This window comes from Harpia harpyja, chromosome 12 (genome assembly GCF_026419915.1).
Source record: "Harpia harpyja isolate bHarHar1 chromosome 12, bHarHar1 primary haplotype, whole genome shotgun sequence".
NCBI lineage: Eukaryota > Metazoa > Chordata > Aves > Accipitriformes > Accipitridae > Harpia > Harpia harpyja.
This window is the reverse complement of record NC_068951.1, coordinates 43,933,034-43,955,471: the sequence shown is the minus strand read 5'-3', so window position 1 is coordinate 43,955,471 and position 22,438 is coordinate 43,933,034. Positions and strand designations below refer to the sequence as shown.

The 22,438-nt window shown below is 39.6% G+C and overlaps 1 protein-coding gene across 11 annotated transcripts in view; it reads right to left on the bottom strand.

Annotated features, from left to right (window-relative positions):
- Positions 1-1,577: 1,577 nt before the first annotated feature.
- Positions 1,578-22,438, bottom strand: part of PLCH1 (phospholipase C eta 1) — a 72,442-nt gene continuing 51,581 nt past the window's right edge. For 7 of the 11 annotated variants that reach the window (XM_052804102.1, XM_052804107.1, XM_052804109.1 and 4 more), the window contains exons 12-22: positions 21,742-21,813; positions 18,796-18,890; positions 17,991-18,091; positions 16,349-16,528; positions 16,145-16,252; positions 15,030-15,154; positions 14,487-14,571; positions 13,564-13,710; positions 13,084-13,163; positions 10,168-10,528; positions 1,578-7,089 (exon numbers count right to left, since the gene is read on the bottom strand). In XM_052804102.1, coding sequence (XP_052660062.1) covers positions 4,976-7,089; positions 10,168-10,528; positions 13,084-13,163; positions 13,564-13,710; positions 14,487-14,571; positions 15,030-15,154; positions 16,145-16,252; positions 16,349-16,528; positions 17,991-18,091; positions 18,796-18,890; positions 21,742-21,813 — 3,468 coding nt within the window. In that variant the 3' untranslated portion in view covers positions 1,578-4,975. Of the gene's footprint in view, positions 7,090-7,390; positions 7,420-10,167; positions 10,529-11,009; positions 11,070-13,083; positions 13,164-13,563; positions 13,711-14,486; positions 14,572-15,029; positions 15,155-16,144; positions 16,253-16,348; positions 16,529-17,990; positions 18,092-18,795; positions 18,891-21,741; positions 21,814-22,438 lie in introns of all 11 variants that reach the window. The other 4 variants (XM_052804104.1, XM_052804101.1, XM_052804111.1 and 1 more) reach the window with 3 other exon arrangements.

Genomic DNA, 22,438 nt, shown 5'->3' with positions numbered 1-22,438 from the left:
AGAGAGACTTCAGGGGTTTGATCCATGTAGGATGTCAGAGGAGGCTATGACTTCATGTTTATGAGAAACTTGTGGGGTAAGAAGCCCTTTCAACTGAGCAGTCAGATAAAACATAATTCATGCTGGAAAGTGAACCTAGACAAACATCAACCAGAAATATATTTTTTTTTTAAGCACTGAAAGTAATCAGCATTGGAATAAGTTGAAGTTTGCAACAGATTCTGCACCAAAAAAGCCGCAGCCTTGTTCATACACAGTTTAATTAATTTTGGGGAAGGACTGAAAAATGAATGGCCTTATGAATGTCTGAATTGTAGATTGGTCTCTGTTCTATCCATATATCTAAAAATCCTGGCTCTATACAATGCTTCTTTTAATCTATGTGTCAGATGCTCACAGATGTCTAAAGACCCAGATGAGTTCAGAAAGTGCTGAATTTCTTGATACGGTGTCCCTTCATTTTATTATCCAGTACACAAATCTACTGAAGCAAGCATTCTCAGTTTTCCAAAATTGTCCCATTCCTACTGCTATTCAGCACCATGTTTTAGCATTGCTGTATAAAGCGTATTAGCCCCCGGTTAGATTTTCTCTGACACTGCAATCATTTCTGCAGCACAAATTCACAATGAGACAAATATTTCTATGATTCTGAGAGTATCACCACATTAGACCATGACTATGTCCCTTCACACCAGTTCTGGGCTCATATTACTAATACCCAGCAGTGATAAGACATCATCCTCCCGATATGGGAGGATCAGCAGTGTGTTTTCAGATATGCCAGGCCATCTTTACGATGGGAACACCACCACTGGAGCGGCTGGATTGGCAGCGTGCTTCCAGGCTCATAAAAGCATCCCAGAGGCTGCCCGTTTCCTTCGGGAAATTGGCAGCTACAGAATTAGACTGATCCCCAGACTGCTATGTGGCAGTCAGCGAGCCCAGTCTCAGCATCAGTTAGCCCATCCGCTTTCACACAGCTGCTTTCTGGTGCACACACAGCAGCAGCAGCGATTCCCAGAGGCATGCATGGACCAAGTATGCCATATTTTCAAGTTTATGCCAAGGATCAGAAATTCACAGAAAAAGCAGGTGGTATTTAACCAAAACACGCTGCTTTAACATGCCAAAAAGCTTATATCTAATAAGGCAAATTTATCCCTAGTATAGCTCCCCTGATCAGACCTTTTAGTTATACCAGAGATGTGTTTGGCCCAGCACTTGGAAATGAGACACTGCCTGCAGCAGACTGGTATTACACACTAATTACAGTTCACATCACCATAGGATATACTTTTGTTTATATTCCTTCCATTCCATGAAAGGAAATGGAGCTCACTCAGTTAAACTAAAAACTGAAGATAAGAGAAATCTTGAATAGATATAAAATCCATTGGAAGTGAGAGTATAACCTGGTACAGAATGCAGTACATCTCCTTTAGAATAATGGGTTTACACCAAATGACTTCACTGGAGAGTGATGTCTGCCCATCTCCAATTCATCTTAACCTCCCACTTAGCACACAAAAAATTACTAGCTTATAGTTTATCAAATAAACGATGTCTTAACTTTGTTCCATCTTTTGTCCTTGCCCTACATCTCTACTATTTGTAAGTTCCAGATTCAGAAGCAACATCGATAGTTTTAAGCAAAGGATAAATTGTTGTTTACACACACTCTCACCTGGAAAAGAAACAGAAATTTAACTTGAGGTTTCAAGGATCTTTGACATGTGCTTATAGAATGGTTCCTAATTCTGTGAAGACCTTAACCAGATACTTAACAGTAAGCATAGGAATAGCCCCAATGTCTTTGGGGATTAGACATACTTTCTGACCTGGTATACAAAGAGAAACAGGACTGCACTTGGAATGGACCCTACGCCAGCTGACAGGAAAACAGAAGGCAGGTCAGTCCTGGGGAGTATTCTTCACCTGTCTATTCTGCAAGGGTAGTATGGACTGCTCTTCTGGATCTCAAGTTCTTCCTTCCAAAGTCTGAATGCTCTCCATTTCTAGTAAATTAAAAGAGAGATGGTCAAATGGTTATCCTGTAAAGATACCTGGTGCACTTGCTTTAATACAAAATACTAAATTTAATCTAAATGTATTATATGTGCAAAATAATACCATTAACTTTTTAGTAGTTTGTGTTTACTAGTAATCTTTTTTTCTTTTATAATTATGAACATAAAAGCAAGAGATAATGTCTCTGACTTTGGCTTAGACCCCTCTCCAATTCAAACATTTTACACAGAACACTTGCTTCCAATAGTCAAAATACTTCATCACGTCATCAAGCTTCTCTGTGCAGATGTAGCTGGTAACACAGGTATCTTCATGCTTCTATACTCACCACTTGTGATTTCATGCATTCTTCATGCATTGAAGACATACATGTAAGGACCAAATCCATTTCTGAACCTATTGAAATTAAAGTTCTGCAGACTGAAAACTTGTCTCTTATAATATCACCTTTGCAAACAGACATAAAAACAGTCTTTCTTATCAGTTTTCCATGTCCAGGCCCATAAACTGCCCTACAGATTACTCAAGAACAGAAATTAATGGCAGTTAACATAAGTACTCCTTGCCTTCTCACCTGTGCTAGATCACAACAAGACCTTTGACCATCTTGAATACTCTGACTCGAGTTCTTCAAGGCTCAGAGTATTCCAACACTGAGAAGTTAGAAGGTTTTGGCACAGCCCAATGCTACACCACCAAAAAGAAACTTGTGCAAACAAAATATAATTTGAATCTCAGTGAGACAGAAAAAACAAGACTAAGCCCAGTGAGACAGGAAAAACTACTGAACCAGATCTTCCTTTGGCTTGAGTCTACACTACAGAAATCCTGCCCTGTTTCACTATTCAAATTTCACTTTCACACAAAGAACTGTCCCCATCTGAAGTAACTTCTAAAATTAAGAGGAAAGCGTAAGAGATTAGTGTCATGAGAGTCCACTGTAATAATCTATTCTGACCTTCTGCACATACAATACAATTTTTCTAAATTAATTCCAATTAAAGATAGAAACAACCTTCAAGTCAAGATTAGGGGTTTTTTGTCTCCTGTGATGGAGATTATATCATTTGCTTAATTACAAGGCACTTTTAATGGCAGTTATTTCTAAAGAATGTATAGGTTCTACTAAAACAAATATATATCTCTAGACACAGTGTGTGAGCATCTGTGGCACACAGCATTCAGCAGAGCAGATCACAGCCTGCACACATCTACTCTTTCACTTGGAAACGGTCTCTAAACTACCACAGCAGACAAGCTACAGACAAGTTGAAACCACCTCTCTGAAAGTACTGGCCCAAGTTCTGACACTCCAAGTCACAGAGCTTCTGAACTTCCCTAAAGTTAGAAATGGCTTCAATCACACCTCCCAATTGTATCACAAGTACCAAGATAGAAATTCAGGTTCAAAGCTTAAAGGGATTAATCCAGTATCTGGTTCTGTTCCTCCATGGAAAAATGCTTTTTACTTAGAAAATACACTGTTCTCTCCCAAGTGATCAAAACAACAGCCAGTTGCATCTGTTAGACTCTTAATGGAACAAAATGAGAATATGCAGGCAGTTAGACATACTCAAAAAACATGGCTTCCTAACCAGAAAAGTGAAAGAGCTCAGCTGCAGATTTCTAGCTAAGAACCATTACCATCATGTGAAATGACAGAATTCTTTCCCTTTCTGAAACCTTATTGCAAGCTCATGGCAAGACAGATGTCTGCAATCCCTAACTACTGTTAGTTTAAGCATAATTATATTTGCTACAGTTTCAGTAACCATGTAATGAAGTGCTTAAAAATCTATTTTAATGATGTTTTCAAGAATAATAATACTCTGCATTACAAAAGAAAGAGGTAAAAGGTACATCTTTTACATATAAGAAAAAACTTGTAGCGAAGGCAAAGAATATCTTAAAACCAAAATAAAGCTATGTTGTTCCCTACAGGGAAGCTTCAGGTGTTTGAGATTACTCACTCAATTCACTTTCAGGATTCATAGAAAAAGATGAAGATGGACAGTCAAAATACTCTACCATGTCAGCTTTAAATATTCCACTGACTGCCAACAATTTAGCAATAAAATTACAAATATACAGAAAACAGATCTGCTACTGTACTGAAGCTACACACACAACCAATAGCAAAAATACATAACAAAATATGCAGAAATTAAGCGTTTTCCATTCATAAATGCAGAAATACTCCCACATTCCACTCTGTCCTGAAATGATCATTCAACACTGTGACCAAAAAGGAAGACAACTGTCATTGTACTTCATAGAGCAGACAGAAGACAAACCTACACATTACTCACAAATTTGGACTAACCCTAATTCTACAAATTGTTTGCTGTAGAATCATAGTTTATACATGGAAACATGTAAAATTAACAATTAAGTACAAGTCAGAGCAAAAACAGTGGTGCTAATGAAGGGTCCCATTCCGAGACTGCTGCTTGTTGGGCAGCACGAGTCCTAGTTCAGCAGTCTAATCCCAAGGACGTTACCAATAACAGAAAGCACTAGTCTTAGTAGAATTTGCACAAAAGGCCAAAAGTGATCACTAAAAATGTTCTTCCAAACAGTAGGATAGACATCAGGAAAACAGAATACTATTGCATTCATTGCAATGTTAGGCTTTTGAGCGCAGATGTGCTCGACTTAAAAATGACATACATTACAAATACAAAATGCTACAAATACGCATGCAAATAGTCCCCAGACTACCTCACTTTATAATTTCTAAATCAAAGTAATACATACATAAGGATGGAGTATGGTTTCTATTTACATAAGCTTTGACAGGAAAGGGCACATTAAATCATGAGTGAATCACTAGCATGAAATTGCATTTCTAAATAATTTAAACCCTCAAAACAGTATGTCTTGCTAAAAATCCTTCATTTCAATGACATAGTTTGTAAACACTGAAGATGTACATTTATACAATCTACAGTCTCAGCAGGAAATAAATTTCAGGCTTATCATCACTACTGGGTTCCAGCTGCAGAACAGAATCGCGTGTATACAACTGGTCGCTACAGCCATAGTGCAAAGCAGCGCACGCTCCCTCCGGTATTCCTCGGCCCTCCATGTCCTCCCCTGGGAAGCCATTCAAGTACCTGGCTATGTATGAGCCCGTTGAATGCCTGTTGATAACGTGAGGCGATGCTGAAGGCTTGTTCCGAAGGACAACGCCCGCTACGCTACTTGTGTTAGAAGATTTTTGCTTGCTGGCGGCCTCCTGCCTCTCCTTGGCACGGCTGGCTATATTTCGCACTCTGCTCTGGCTTCTGGATGAGAGTTTTCTGACCAGTGCCTTCGGGCAGTCTTCATCAATCTGCCTGGAGTACAGCGTTTCACGGCTGTCCTCCTGGTCCAGGGACACCAGCTTCCTCAGCTGTTCCGTGAGGGCATCTGTAGAATGTGGTCTCATATTCTTCATAGCAGCAAGTTTCTTGTCTCTCATGCCTGATGAGATAAAGCTCCTACTTATGTATTGATACTTACTTTCAAAATTGCAGGAAATATCCTCTGATGTCAAGTCACCGAGACTCTTGGATTTGCAAGGGCTAGTCTGCTTGATGGCTGAATGAGGTGGGAAAGCCAAAGCATTTTTGAGCACCGGTGAGTGTATGTTGAGCTGTGATCTCTCGGAGGCACACATTACATTTTTCTGCTTATCTGAATGATGATGATAGAAAAAGCCAACATTTTCACACATTGGAAAAGGGAGCTGACTCCCTGCAGTCCTGAAGTTATCTGAGCAGTCCAGGGCAGCAGCACAGAGCTCAACAGTTGCGCTATTCCCAGAGGCCCTCTCACCACCATGCCCAGTGTCCTGCTTTTGCCTCAATTTCAAAGGGGAAGCCAACTGGCTCATGTCTTCCCTTTTGTACTCACATGCAGTTACCAAGAGATCTTGAGAATCCCCATCTACTTCTACAAGACTACTGCTTTCTGAATTTTCACCAGCGAGGGGGTCAACAAGTGTCTCCTCAAAGATGAGGCTATTGGAAGCAAAAGAACTGGCAGACTCAGGGGCTTCCCAGCTTGTTCCAGATTTTGTTCCACATTTGCTTTTGGGATTTGCATTTAGCAAAGAGAGAGGTGAAGGACAAGGAAAGCTAGGCAAGTTATTTTCTGTACTATTTAACTTTTTCTTGCAAACTAATTCACTGTGGGTCTTACATTCAAAAGCTGGTGTAAGAGTTGCCTCATGGATAATTGTGTACACAGAATACTCTGCAGTCTCAGGGCTGGAGAATATGGTAGTATCTGGAGTTGAGAATAAAGGGGATTTGATGGATTTTGTGGTAGAAAAGTTGTGCTTACAGGGACTGTTAAGATCCGCAGTAAGCATGTGTGGATGTGTAGCCATCATACTGAAGGTCTGGCTGCTAGTGCCATGGAGGTTGGAGACCACAGTAAGATTAGTTTGGTCATCTGTGACATCAAACTGTCCGATCAGAGCTGAGACAGCGCTATCCATCTCGCTCTCATTTGCTAAAGAAACTTCATCTATAAGGCGAGAAATGTCACTGTCCTGCATGGTTAAAGTGGAGTGCAAATCAGGAGCATCAGAGCAAATGGTAGAAGAAATACCCATCAAAGAAAGAGATGCTGCAGTGCTTTTCTTGATGATGTCATATTTGTGATTTTCCATCTCTACTTTTTGAGAAAGGGAAGTCCCCACAAGAGTTATTTTCTCCTCCTTAGATCCTTTTGTGTCATCTTCCTTTTTATTGTCTGCACAGTTTTTGTCATGTGTTTCTTCTGCAGAAATTTCAAAATCAGAGTCCTGCATTAGAGGGACAGTTCCATCAGAAAGATTATTTTCCTGATAGTCTATGAGGTGATTTGTTTCAGCTACCCCACTTGCAAAAACTAAATTTTCAGGTTGCTCCTGTAGAGGTGGTACTAAAGAGTCACCTGTAGTCTCCTTCTGGTCATTCTCCTTAAATTGAGATGCCAAATTTGAAGTATTTGCTGTTTTCTCAGAAGATGGAAAGACAGATTCTTTCAAGTTTGTTTCCTTCTCATTTGTATTGTTATCACTGTTGGCTAAATTAAATAAGAAACACGTTAGTTGCATACAGTATTGTGAACTGTTTATTAACAACTATTTTGTCCTTAGACAGACAAATGGAGAACGCAAAATCAGGTACAGTTGTGACAGAACTTAATTATGGGGTTGTGCAGGTTTAGTACAAATTATCTGAGTGATATGAATAAATGGAAAAATACAACTGCAGGCACTTCATTTAAATTTCCTTTGAATGTCTATTACATCAAGCACATGATGTAATATTTGTTGCAAATAATGTTAATGAGGTACCATATCATAGCTTGCACATGGTATTACCTTCAGCTGTGTTCCTATTCAGATTTGTACTATAAAGAAGCATGGCAATAAAGACAGAACAAAACAGCTCTGTTAAAAAACATAATACTTCGAAACAAGATGCATGCTTAAAAGAGCTGAGTAAAAAGCGTCAAGTAGATGGACTCCAGACTCTTTTATACATGTAGTTATTGTAAAGTGTTACAATTTAAGGATTTTATTTTTGATCTTCTACCAGCATACTGCATTCATGAGAGCAAGATTTCGAATTCCTTGAAAAATATGCATTAGATATTTTCTCCACCAAATCTTCTTACTTGTCTTTATATGCCAAATCCGAGCTCTACAACTCACTTCTAATTAAGCAAGGACTATAGAAGTAAGCTTGGCATAATATATACTGTTTCTAACACATGCTAGAAATCAGGTACCCTAAGAAGAAACAAGAGAAGCCCTGATCATTCATTAACAGTGACTAAACACCCTTGGTGGAGTAAGAACTGTTTCTAATGAACATGCCATTAAATGCTTATCTCCAAACTCTGAAAAGTTCCCCAAGCTTTCCAGTGCTCCTAGATAAGGATGGAAGATCTTCGATTTGTAGATTTTTTTTTTTTCTATAAAGAACAGAGGAGAAAATGGACAGCATAATTGGCGTAATTCCAACTGAGGCAGTAGAGATATATTCAGCCATAGTATTTTAGCAAGAAAGATCTCTGTTGGATGGCCAGCCCTTTCCATTCTTCATGGCATCCAGCAATAATGAACACTTCATCTGACTAGTACCTCCCTGACGGTGAAGCCACCTCCCAGTCTGAAATATTTGGGCTGAACTTACTTCCTGTGAATACCCCAGCCTATTCCTGTATGCGTACAAGGCTGTGTTGTACCTTTTCTCACCATGATTCAAGGTAAGTGCTTCCACAAAAAAAAGGGCCCAGGTTGCTTTTCTCTATGTCCACCACTGAGCCATGGATGGCCCTGCAGCACACAGAAGGGAAAAGGTCCCTCGAGGACATGAGAGGACTCTCTGGAATGTCATCTTCTTCATGTCTCATTTCTTTATGTCTAAGGTGGGCAGTCCTACTCCATAGGGGTTACAGAGCAAGCCTTACAGAGACTCTAATGGACAGGATCTAGTCTTCTGATAGTTAGACGGGGCAAGATTCATTCCCTGTGACAGCTTTTTAGGTCATCTCACCACGGCCTGTGTTTTCTGCAAAGGTTATTTTGCTATAAGTGAATACCTGTGATGTCCAAAAAGCATGGGAGTTTCTTCTAAAAGAATTTTGTGTCTTTGTAGCATCTTTAGGAAGAAATATTAAAGAAATTATTACATCTGTTGCAAAGAATGGCTGAGCTGTATCGTCTTCCCAGGCTTATCAAGAGGATCTTTCAATTTAAAATACAGCATTTCAGAGTTAACTTCCTTTACTAGGAATATCCTTTTTCCTGTCTACAGTTTCTTCTCAGGGTAGTAGAAAAAGAATGGGTTTAATTTTGCTTGCTGTTTCTCCTAAGTAACTTCTTTTACACGATGATGTGCACGTTACCTGTTCCTTCAAAGCCACTAATATGGGCAAGTAGAGCAAAGGTGGCTTAACAACATGTTCTTATCTGTGCCCAGCAAGTTCTCCTATTTTAGGGTGGCTCCTGCAGTTGCTGGAAGCCACTGCTCCATAGCTGTAAATATTCAGAGCAGAGCAGCATTTCTGTCACAACCCCCCCACTACTCCCCAGCCAAGAGAGGTTCTTGGTGCTCTCTCTGCATCTTGCCAAGGAAGACAAACAGTGCTTCTGGCTGTCCTGTGCCAGCCAAGGAAGAGCCCTTGTGGGGCTAACTGCAGAAATGCTGCGCTGTCAGAGCTGACCAGAAGCTGAGGATCTGGCTAGCCCTACAGCCTCATGGGGAGGAGCCACAAGTGCACATGGTCCTCCCAAACAAAACAAAACAAACAACTGGCCCCAAAAAGCAGTATAGATGCCCTAGACTAGGGACAAGCTCAGGGTCAAGACAGCAGGTCTAATGAATTACAGCCAGTGTATTCAAAGCTTCCTAGACTTCTTTAAATACTCCAGTAAATCAAACATTAGGTAGGTCAAACACACTAACTTTGCTGTAGTCATGGGAAAACTGGATTTCAAAACCAGGACTATTATTGCTGAATACACTTAGAAAAAAAGCTGTTTCAAGAACTAAATTGTATTGTGTATCAATAATACATGAGTAAGATTTTATCCTAACATATGCTTTCCATGCAAATTAATCAAATTAAGTAACCTAGGTTAAAAGGAGAATATCAAGACTGTTGGATACAAAGTTTGACCTACTTTTACCCCTTTTACATCTATTTGAAAGTCTGCATTAGTCTTTACACACACTATTTCCAAAACCATATCCTGCATGCTCTTCTTCCTCCTTGAAAATGGGGACAGAAAACCCACCATGCCAGCAGCTCTGTTTCTGTAAGTAAAGGGACAGTAGCAAACCAGAAATTGATGAAGCGTAATTGAAGGTTGGTTCTTAAATTATGAAGTTTGGCAAGTGTCCTTTTAAGAGCACTTCCAGAAATTATTGTAATTCATTTGCCTAGTTTAGAGAGTAGACAGCTTTCCAGGGTTTCACTTATCAAAGAGTTTAAGACCTGTTAAAATACTACAATCTTAAGCATATGTCATTTTGCCCAGTAACTCTTACTTCAGTTGAATAAAACTACTTGCATAGGGACGGCAGAACTGAGCCCTTTAATGGGCTATTTCTACTTACTACATCAAAAGTAATTTTGGAAGCATCTTACCAGATGCATTTTCTTTTCCTTGGGCATCTTGGGCAGTTTCATCTTCTGGGCCTGGCAGTCCTGCAAGGAGATATTTGTCCACGGGCATAGACGCAGGACGTGCTTGCAAACTCCGGCTTGTACGCCTTACAACTCCTTCTTTGTCTTTCAAGTCTACTGGTTCAGATGCACTGTCTTTAATTTCAGTAGCTTCCAGAAAACCCATCTTACTTTTCTTTCTACCTTTTGCTGGTGCACTGGCTGTGCGCCGAAGAATTCGATCACCAATAGATCGCTTTCGTACATAGTGCCCGCTGGTTTCAGCAGAATTATGCTTAGGGTTCTTGTTAAACAACCCTCTGAGTCCTATCAGCTGCTTATTCTGAAAGGAAAAAGAATAACCACAGTTTCGAGTGAGTTCAGACTATTATGTAATGAGTACAATGAAAAGGGCTGCTTTCAGAGTATTTATGAATGATGAAGACAAAGTTAAAAATGCAGCAAAGCAAAAATTCACACCAAGCAATTCACATCTACTCTGACCAAGGAACCATCAGCATAGGTCTCCATGAATTCATGCATGTCTGTATTTCTCCTCATTAGGATGGCAGCCTGCCACAATTACAAGGGAAGTTTGCTCAAAGTCTCCTAATCAGAGATGACAAGACTGTAAGAAGTGTACTGCAGTGACAGGCTACACATTAACTTGGAGTTTTATGCATGGGCTTCATCAAAGCAATATTCAAATGTTTCAGAGTCTGAATGAAGAATGATGTAAGTTTCGTAGTTGCAAATCATGCGATTAGGAACCATTTGAAAAGTCTGTGCCCAGCAAGTGCAAAGTGCATGCTAATGAAGTCTACCTTTGTGGCTCCTAGAAAGTGCAATATTGTGTAACTGGGATTGAGGATTAAAGGGCTCCACTGAAAGGCAAAAAAATGCAAATACATTTGGCTAATGTTTTCAAGACTGTGACACAAGCAAATAAGGTAATAGCACATCAGCTGTAAATATAAACCCTCTACAGCAAATAATTTAAAACTATTTATTAGTCTAATGTCAGTCTCTCAAAGTTGTCCAGATATCCTCACTTATAAGGATACAAATGTGCATTCAGCCTTCGTTTATACATTAGAAACATTAATATAGCCCGTCATTAAGGCAAGCGTTAGATGAATAGACTAAGTAATATAGAGATCAAGTCTCAACAGGTCTTCCCCCCTCTTCTCTTGTCTTCCCTATGAAGCTACTCTTTACTATTTTTCTTGAGTATATTTCTTCTTTGAAGAGCACATGAGCCAAGAGCAATAGCCAAACAGGCTCCCCTACAGACTATCACCAAAACTGTATGTGATTTCACACATGTACCCAGATGCATACAGATCTAGGTATACATTGCAGATGTACTCCAAGGTGTTTACTACTGCTTTTCTTTTTACACTGACTTAGGAGTAACAAAGTCTACCTTGAATACTAAAAGCTTTTCTTTGTGCACAGAACATGTGTGGGTCTGGTATGGTCAGTCCTGTTCCCTCCGCTGCCTTGCTGCTGTCCTCCTGGGTGGGAGGAACACTTGCAGAGGCAAGAGCGGGTGAGTACATTGAAACACTGGTCTCTTCCCCAAGACAAAAATGTCGAGAATGAGATAGATATCCAAGTGATTTACAGAGCCATCATTAGATCATTCAGTGATCTACTGGGATCAGTGAAGATAAAGGTAGTGGAGTTAAGTGAGGATCTGGACTATACCAAATCTCAGCCCCTAGGCCTTGTCTATGTTATTTTCTATCTCTGTTCCACTGAGCTTTCCTTGGGTGCTCGCAGAACTGTGGTTTTACATATTTGACATGCATTCTCTGCGTCCACTCTCAGAAGGGAGAAAGACAGGGCTAACTTCTTTTCAACCTACACCCTTCATAAAGGTGGGGGTGTTTTGTGGGTTTTTGTGTGTTTGTTTTGCCTTTTTTTAAATTGCTACAAAGGGTTATTTTATTTTAGCATCCTGTTGAATATGGCCTTAATTTCTTTGTGCTAGTTATCTCCAATGACCTCTTGTAAATGGCTCATGAAGACAGTTGAAGCAGAAATGCAGAGAAAAAGCATTGTGCTTATACTTTCATTTAAAAAATGTTTTAAAATTAGTAAACTTGCAGAAAAACAAAATGTATGCACTAAAACCTAGAAGATTTAAAGCTTAAATCAGCTGCTAAAAATAGCTTGTCAAATACCATGTTCTGGAGCAGTTACAGTTCTCAAGATTTACTTCTAAAATAAAATTAGTTTAACACATTGAAGAAATGTACTTGCTGTATCTAGATGTGATAATTATTAGGTGCTAACAGTAAGAACATTCATAAGGACATGCACACTAAGACTAGAGTAACAGTATGTTATGCTTTCCTTGCTGATCACCTGCAAGGAACCACCCCCCACACACACTATGAGCTACATCCCTCTGCTTCCTGAGCACTCTGACAGAAGCATGTCTGTGCTGTTACTGGGATGTCTCAGCTGGAGAGAGCCAAGTGTTTTACTGGACATGGGTGTGCTGCGAATGGGTGTCCTGGCTCAGTGCTCCTCAGAGAAAACACTATGAATAAGGAATTGTGTTTTGCTTCCTTGAACATGCTGATGCTTACCAGCGTATGTAGATACCTAGACAGATACGAGTATAAATGAAGACATGAACTTGAGGGCAATAGAGAATCAGATATTGTGCTTTTTCACTGCTGTATGATCTGAATAATTTGTTTAAACTTTATTAGTGATCAGTGCCAGAGCAAGCTAGGCACTGCTAATCCATTAGCCACGAAACTAAGATGTAAGAATCATTTAGAAATCAGATAAATCCTGTGAGGTTCTGTGGTATGTTTAAATCCATTCTTATTAGATGAAAAAAAAAAGTCATAGAAGATGTATTTTTCCAGATATACCTACCTTTCCATAGATCTCATTAATGGTTATATGAACAAATATGGATGCTTCTGTCAGTCCTTCTAAATACACATGACGATAACCTAGTAAAACAAAAGTATTGCACCACAAATACTCAACAGTTTGCATTTTATGCACAACTGGCAATGACTGTCTATAAAAGTGAAATATATACAGGAAGCCACCTTATGCCTTTAGTAAAACTTACGTTCTCGCAGGTTTTCCAAGCCCCCCCAGTACAAATTGCCTCAAAGTTATATAAAAGACACCAGTAGTAATTTCAAAAAGCACAGACACCCAAACTCCTTCAAGTAACGGTGAATATACCACCCTAAGATATCAGGGTAATTGTCCAAGCTCATACATGAAGTCTCAGAGACATAAACACAGATCTTATGCTGATAACCTCACCTTAAACTTTAAGTTCAAAGGTGTTTGCTCTTCAGCTAGATTTCTAAGTTAAGGAAAACAAGTAGGACTAACCAGGCACAAGACTGCTGAAGGCCAGAGTTCTTTGTCCAACAAAGTCTCGTCCAATAGGATCATGGTCCCAAACAAGAAATCGCACCAAAGCTATTTCAGGCATGTGGATGGTAAAAGTGAGTGTTTCCTCCCAAACAGGATTAAACCCTGTAAAACAAACAGAACAGAAATTTTGGAAAACAAGTCCATAAGCAAGCGCTAGCCTCAATTTTCATGATGCATAGCAAGAGGCATAAGAAACAAGCAGACCAAATACACAGATGAAAACCCATTACTTATTGCTCATCTCAATCTCGGCACTCTCAATCTCCATTATGTAAGTAATTAAAAGTGAGAGATTTGTCTCTTGGACTGCTTTACAAACAAAACGGTTCTGGTTGCGCAGCTGGCAGGGATACCAAGGCAAGCTGTTGTTTTGCAGAACTATAGTAGGCTAAAGATAGACCAAAACAAACAGGAACTACCTTTTTTCCCCATGGTTTTGCAATTGCCTATGAGAACTGATGACCACCTCTCCTCCTGCAACAGGATATCCCACTCTGTTATTCATCTCCTTCCCATGAAGGCTGAGGTGGCAGTGAAATTGCCTAGGACATGATTTGTTTTCATTACATTTAAAGTTATACCTGTATTTTATATACATTTAAAGAAAATATATATTTGGAACTTCTGCATAAGGGAGATTTAAGAACAATCCAGGAGAAAGATACTGTGGTAAACAGTTCTTTTCCTTCACCTCTAGCTTGTCTGTCTCCCCACACCAGAAATTCTGTCTAGAAAGCAGAATTAATTTGTTAAAATAGAATCATTTGATTTCATTAGATAAGAAGCTTTGCAATTTAGAAAGTAATAACATATACTGAATCTTTTATAATTACTTAATATTTTACTTTAAGAGTAGGAAATCAGCTAGATTATCTTACCATTGTCGTCAACCACCCTGGTCTGATCTTTACAGCAGTCAACAGGTAACCCAATAATTTCCACCTCAACAAAGGGATCTATTATCTATTTTTTGAAAACAAAGTATTTTAAAAGCAAGCCAATGATACAAGTGAAGGTCAATTTTTAAGAAAATTCATGCAGAGAGTTAATTTAAATTCATATGAGAATTTAAAAAACTTTGATTCATGTAAATTTTCAAGGAGTACAATCATAGGAAATGGCTTCATGAAGTATAAATTGATGTAAATCAATGTATGGTTTGTAGTCTCAAGAGCTACAGCCAGCTATGACTAATTTTCAAAAAAATGAAGTCACCCTCAAAATACAAAACAAATCAGTGCTTAAACATCATGTGTAGGATACAGACTCTGTGGAAAAATGTATTATTTAGTGACCAAAAGCTTGACAATACCTGAAATTTATTGGTGTATTTAAATAAGGAGAAAGTTATTTGAGTCATATGCTGCCATGTCACTCCAGGACCTCTCATAGAAGCATTTGTCAGTATCAGAGTATCTTACCTCTCCTCTGTCTCCTAACATTGAGTCAGGAGGCTTAGGTAACTGCTGTCCACTGATGATTTTCAGAATAAGCTGCTTTTTAGGACTGGCAGGAAGTGGATCAGCAGAGTAGGGATTGAATGTGCCTAAAAGATGGCAAGGAATGAGAAGCATAAGGAAAAAGACACACAGAATAAATATCGCCTCCCCCAGATGCGTACATACAGCCAAAACTCAGTCATAAGCAAGTAACAGAGTATGGAGCAGCTTTTCATTAATTTTAGAATTCCATTCCACTTTCTTATAACATTTTCTTACCTGAGCAGCCCTTGTTTATATGATTACAAGACTGAAAGGACCCCTCTAGTAGTAGGGTTTTGCAAGAATCATTTGGGGAAAAAAAAAAACAAAAAACCAAAAAAAACCAAAAAAACCTTTCTTCTGTAAAGTAGTAGCTTCAAAAAAACTGATAGTTATAACCCAGATCAGCATGCTGATCATGTTTCTTGTACAGCTGCCCAGATGTTAATGAGAACAAGCAGCTAGGGTTAAGCTGCTTCCTGCAGCAGCAATGCCTGCTTCAAATACCCAAACTTCCTCTACCATTTCTCAAGTACCTTTCAATCAATGCCACTGCTTCTTATGGCCACATTAAGAAAATTACTTAGAAATATAGGGGCAAAATCAGATCCCAAATCCTCAAAATATGGTATGATTGTCATTGCATAACACTGAAAACCACGGCTCCTGTTCTAACAGCATTTTGAGGACTGAACCAAATCCTTTTAAAGGGAACAAAATAATTCTACTGACTTGCTTGAGAGCTGGACCAAGTCCTGGATACTTGGTCCTGGACCACTGCATATCTTTTCCTACTTTATTGCAGTTGGCTATCCTAGGACCCCTTCTTTTTTTAAACACATATTAATAAGATGGAGCCCTCAAAAATATATCTATAATAACAGCAAGAGATTACATACTAGTACTTACACAGTCTAAGAGTTATGAATGTATGGAAATATGAAAGATTCTATATATGTTCTTACTTTCCTTTCTTGTGTCTTCACAACTTCACTATGAAAATGCTTTCTGAAAGGCTTGACACTTAAAATAATAAATGTATAGTGGCACATTACCTTTGCACATCTGCTGAGGTTTGAGGACATAACCACAGTTGCCATTTACCCTAAATTTTGCTTCATTTAATTGCATCACACGTCCCTCAGTCTGGTAGTTTAGTGCCACTGTTGAAAAAGAAAACTCAGTTGTCATTGATAAAGATAATATTTACTTAGCACATACACAAGAACTAGGAAGTAAGTTTGTCATGCAACACCTACCTAACTGGCAACCAACATTCCAGTAAGGTAAAGGATTGAAATTGCTGGAGTCAATCCGATAGGCTGACGGATAGACCCTTGTAAGCTGTTTCTGGTTGTAAAGCATAAACTGTTCGGCCTTCTGCTGCACGGCTTGGTGGGCTCTTGTTTCACTGAATGATAGCACGTTCCCTGTTGATCCTGTGTGTATTGTTAAATCAATAAACAAGTCATAAAGCAATCCCAAGAGATGGGGGCCTGAACTCAGACCTCAGTTACACTGGTATTAATCAAGGGGAACATGAGATTTAGTCCAAACTTACAACGATAAGTTGTGTTGTCATATGCAGATCAAGTACATTGCATAACTGAAAGGCACCAGTTTCCCCTTCCAGGAGGGTCTTTTGTTCCACCCTCAAGTTTCCAGACTTAAAAGGAAAGCCAAGTGAGAGTTCCAGCTAATTGCTAGAGCCTTTTCTCCTGCAGAACCCCAGACATGACTGCTACGAAGAATCTATAGAGAAATCTACTAATGGCAGCGTGATCAAAACTATCTTACTGAAGAGCTTACAGCCAGGGGAAAGAAGTGCCCAGCAGGGCTCCGATTTCACTCTTGAGCTTGTAACACATTAATAGCAGCACTCAACCCATTTGTCTCTCCTACAAGTTCCTGCAAACTCATCCTTTCTCTAAATAATCTAACCAGTCCTTTCCAGTTCATAAGTCTTCCCTCTGAGCTTTTATCCTGTTAGGCAGATCCCCTTTGATCAGTCCTCTGGGAGAAAGACTGACCAGAATACTTTCCTAGGCGAGAGCACCCAACTTCAAGGGAGCAGTTAGACCAACTCAACTGTACCATCCCACCATGCCCATGTCTTCAGCTAGGGTCAGGAAAGCACAAGATCTAGATGAAAGGCAGCAGCAGTACTGTGCTCTGATGAGCAGGCCCTCCTTTCCAGAGGGCCATGAGCCATCAGATGGGTTCAGCAGTACCACCTAACTGCACCTGCGGAAAAAGCTGAGCTGTCTCTCAGATCAGAACAATGAGACCGAAACTCTGCAAGACTATGTTCTTGTAGGATTTCTTGGACTCTGTTTCTCCACAGTGCTTTCGCCCTCCTTAATTTCTCTCCTATGAAATTAGAATTAATTGTATAGTAATTAAAGAATTTCATACACAGTTTTTTCACATACAGTTGGTGACCTTTCCCACAAATTCCTCTGCAACTTTCTCAATTTCCATTTTGCCTCTAACATTTTCAGTGTAACAACTGCATGCTTTCTGAACAGGGATCACATCTATTTGTCACAATTCAAATCTATCACATTACTAAATGCTACTTAAAATTCATAAAGTTAAAAGATGATGACAAATTCTATAAAACTGTGAAAACAGGAAAGGGTTCTCCTGAAAAAGCCTCATTTTAAAAATTGCTACTACAACATGAATGTCATAAGAAAGCAAGGAAAAGGATATTTCCTAGGGGAGGAAAAGGTGGTGCTTTACTCTTTCTCCATAGTTAAGTAAAAGGAACAGGTAACTAACTACTCTGCTTTTAAAACATCTTTGAAAAACAACAGAAACCTTGAGAACACAGACATGTTTCCTATCCAAACAGAAAAGTGAAAAAGGCATGTGTAAGTCTTGTGCCAGCAGCCTTACCGTCATCTACTATATCCTGGGCTGCCACAGAGTTCGTGTACACCACTAGGTCAGACAGAGCTCGGCACAGCTTCACCGTTTTTCTTCGACGAGCTAGTCTGCTGAGTTATATTTAATGTATAAAAGAAATTGGGAATTTTTCAGTATTTAAAGCATATTTCAATCCCCCTTGCTGTTCTTTTCATCAATAAGGAAACAAACAACCGTGAACAGGGAATCACATGTGGCAAACCTCCTTAGAGAGTGCTTCGAGATGACTGTTCCCCTTGTACCTCTATAGTCACACTACACAAACAAAATTTTTCATTTAAAACATAATGAAATAACTGCACCATGACTCTTGTCAACAAAAACAAGGCAGACAGCTTTGAGCTGTGTCTGAAAATGGAGCATTTCAGTGACAACAAATGCATTCCCAGTGGCACTTTTTTGATTGCTTTTTCTTTACATTCTCAGATGTAATAAAGTTGGCTGGGCTGTGATGTACCCTTATTTAGCCTAAACAGTTCTCTTTGAGCACTTGGTACAGCATACAGAATGTAGATTGGCATTTTTCCATTAGAAGAGTATTACTATCACACTTCTTTTCAGTTTAAGGGTAATTGCTATTTGCAACCTATGAAAACCTACGCAATCAAAATACCAGGCTACAGCAGTCACAACAAAATATACCCCAACAGCAGTGTCATAAATGACCTGCTCTCAAGAACATACTTCCCTGAGGCAATGACATATAAATATTGATAGTAGTAAACATGCCTCTAGCTTTAACTGAGCTGTAAAACTCCGGTGATTCATAGCTCACCTGTGGAGCTGCCCCATTTCCTTCCCAGAAGAGTTTTGCTGGCCTTCTTCCTCATCTGATGCACTATGGTATTTGGATGCTGCCTTTACAGCTTTCTGTTGGGAAAGAATCAAGTACAGCTGTGTCAGTTTATGGAGTTGTTCTATAAATTCACATTACTGTAATTAATGTCAGGTGGGTGGGCAAGCAGCAGCAGGTTTACAGCACAGGTCCGGTGTCCTACAAGGACACAGAATGACCCCTGGGGGTTTGACAGCAGAAAACCCTGGGTGGTACATCAAGTGTTTCCATAAATGTAGAGAAGAAAAGCCAACACAAAGCATCTGTGCCCTGATCTCACTTCATCTGACTCCAAGGATCCAAGCCTGCAGACATGGAGCAGGCTTATCTACTGGCAAGCAAACAAATCCAAGACTGAAGAAAATTATTTCTGCAAACTGGCCAGTCCATTGCAGGCCACTGCATATTCTGCAGCTTCCCTCCCCTGCTCCCTCCTGACGTGAGAGGACAACATTGCTCCACTATTGCCAGTACACCGGGCACTGGTCCTGCTGAAATTCTAATGGATCGTATCATATTTAACAAACAGTAACACACAGTAGGATCTAAATGTACAGTCCATTGCTTCCACCTACACCTATGCTTCCCCCCCAGTTTAGAAAATTTAACGAATTCATTTGTGAAGTTGAGAACAGAGTCTGGGCAAAATTTTCAAACATCACCTCTCTGCTGCTTTTTGAGCCACACACACAAGCATTCAAGTTATTCTAAATTATTACAGGATACAGTAAAGAAAATAGCTATAATAAAAAGATTAAAACCTCAAAAGCACCTTTTCTTCATAAGCACCTATTATTTAATAGTTTCCAATTTCAACAACATTACATCTTTTGTAACACTAACTATAGCTTCAAGTGAGTTTAATTCCCTTCTCATCAAGAGGCAATTAACAATATAACTGAGAGCTCCTTATCATTTTACTCATATGGCTAATTGAGCACAGATTTCTTTTCTCCTGCTGTGACACACCAATAATACACATAATTTAGTTTGCTGTATTTAGTGCTGAAGTAAAGTTGACTACATTGGAAATCATTTGCATGGTTCAGTTTTGGAATCTGAAGGTCTGCACTGTGGCTGTTTCCTGCAGTTAACTTGCAGGAATTGCCAGCCTTAGCATTTTTGTCCCCCCACTGGCAGTTTTTATAGAGTTTATACATGGATACATTTGGCAGAAGAGCTGGCTGAAAACATCACAAGTCAATATCCCTGGGTGGATAATTCTGTACCTGCAAAAATATCAATAGTAACCATCCTTCCCAGGCATCCCTTTAGCTAGAAAGGCCTAAGGGGGAAGTTACTGGACAGCCCCGTTGCCTCAGTCTACAATACAATTGTTACTGGAAACAGAAAAAAATTCTATATATACTCTGTTTTATTTCTTTCAGCAGAGATGAAATGAATGGGCATTCCAGCCTGCTATATTCATTAGGGTAACTAGTTGAAGTAATTACATTATTGACATACTTTCCAGCCCTCAGTATAACCAGCAGTTTTTAGCGGCTGACTTTCGTCTGTGACATCTCATTCCACAGCATTTGTTTTCCCATCAGCGAGCACAGGTTACAATGTGAAGTGTCCACTATCATGCACAACAACAGGTACTTGCAGATCTCAACGCATACTGAGTGAATAATATGCACTTAGCTAAAGCTGCTGAAAGAAATATGACTGCTTTTAAACTGATGCAAGCTTATAATCAAAGTGTAAATATGAGTCCTGGTATTGTCTGCCTAGAGAATTTTTGCTGGCTCCTAGCTGGCTTCAGGGCAGATGAGCCGGTGGCTGATTAAGTTCTATGAAGTATTTCGTAATTGCTGTTTTTCCTAAACTGCTGTTCAGATAACCAATTACAGAGTGTGCTCCCTGCTCAGCTGCAGCCTTCACCACAGATAGTGCTGAAGAAGAATGGATGTCTAGCAGGCTGGGGGCAGAGGAAGCCGCTGGTGGCACAGTGACTCGGCTGCAGACCTGCCACAGCCCTCTCTCATGATAAGCCTATCTGCTGATTTACTTACTTCGTATCTGCTAATTGACTCTGGGAGGAAGGAAGTTTCAGTTGAATCAGCTCATGCTGAGGCTACATGTTCAATAAATCCAAGCCTCGAGGCACCATGGCAGTGTGGGAATAGAGGAGGCAGATGACAGGAACACATTTGTCAGGATATGGGAATGGGAGGAAACATGGGCGCACTGCCCCTTTTGGTGGCTGCTCTTTGTCCAGCTGTAAAATGAAACCTCATGCTCATTTGAATTACGTTAGCTCTTGCTTGGTTCAATAGAGCCGCCACAGTGAAGACCCAGCAAAGCAGACAGTTTGACCTAGCAGCTACATGAACATATAAATACTATATGCAAAACCATGAAAAGATCAGAAAAGAACACATTTTTACAAAGCAGAAGCCCAAAGCCAGTACTTAGTCATAGCAATCCCTTAAAGCAAGTGGAAAGACAGTAACAGCACACTCTGCATGGCACTGCTAAGGGTATGAAACAGAGTAAAACTGGACCTCAAATCAAACAAACATTGTCAACCATGGGGACAGAGGTCTGGAAAACAAGAATACACCAAGGCATTTGTCTACATTGCTCTGCTGCTGCTGCAAGTTTGATCAGAACATCTGCAATTCCACATCACTGGTAAAGATGATCTTTTTGGTCAGGCAAGTTTTTTTCCTGAGTTTGTGTGATCATCTTCAACAGGTTCTCCATACTGCTAGCAGCTAATATTTTTCTTAACAGCAATAAATATACCAAGTGTAATCACATAGTCTTTCCTCACTGCCCCCATATACACCATGCTTGTCTCAAGCAATAAAACATACCCAGTGTCTCTGGAACGCTGTCAGACCTAGAACAGCAAACCGAGTCTCTCATTTTACTTACTTTGTGTTTACCAAAGTTGCCCATTAATGATCGGCTATGAGACTTTTTTCCACCTTCTTTTGTGTCCAGGTTCTGTGCAGAGAAAGTGCAATAAAAAGTGTAACTAGATACCTTCAGAAGTATCTTTAAGGAGTCTGCTACAGTCTCTAAAAGACATAGTTTCAACATAAGTTCTTGTATGTCACCCTGATTCACTATTAGAAAAGTACAGTGATTGCAAGTGAGAATAAAAGTGAGTTAGAGTCTAAACACAACATACTGATCTGTGAACGCAAATTGAAATCCAAAATCTCATTACAGGACTTCTCTAATTTCTTTATGTACTTGATAGTTTAGCAATCCTCTAACAGTAAGGAAAAATAACATTAACACTCAAGACAACAACCAACCATGTAGAAAAAACAGTCTAGCAAAAACAGGCAAGCAACAACAACATTTGAAAGTGTGCTTTAAAAGAGCCACAAAGGAAAAGGATTAGGGGGAAATCTCCTAGCAGGTAAATGTGGACTTTTCATAGGCAGCCTGAAGTCCAAGTTTCACATTTATAGCCTTGCCCCTAGGCATCAGTTTTGTAATTCCTGGCAGCATCTATCTTTTTCTGTCAGAAAGGCACATCCCTTTATCTTCTAAAGAGAAAAACAATGACCTAAAGGTGCTGAAGAATATTCCCCCAGTGTAACAGCAAGTCCTATGAACT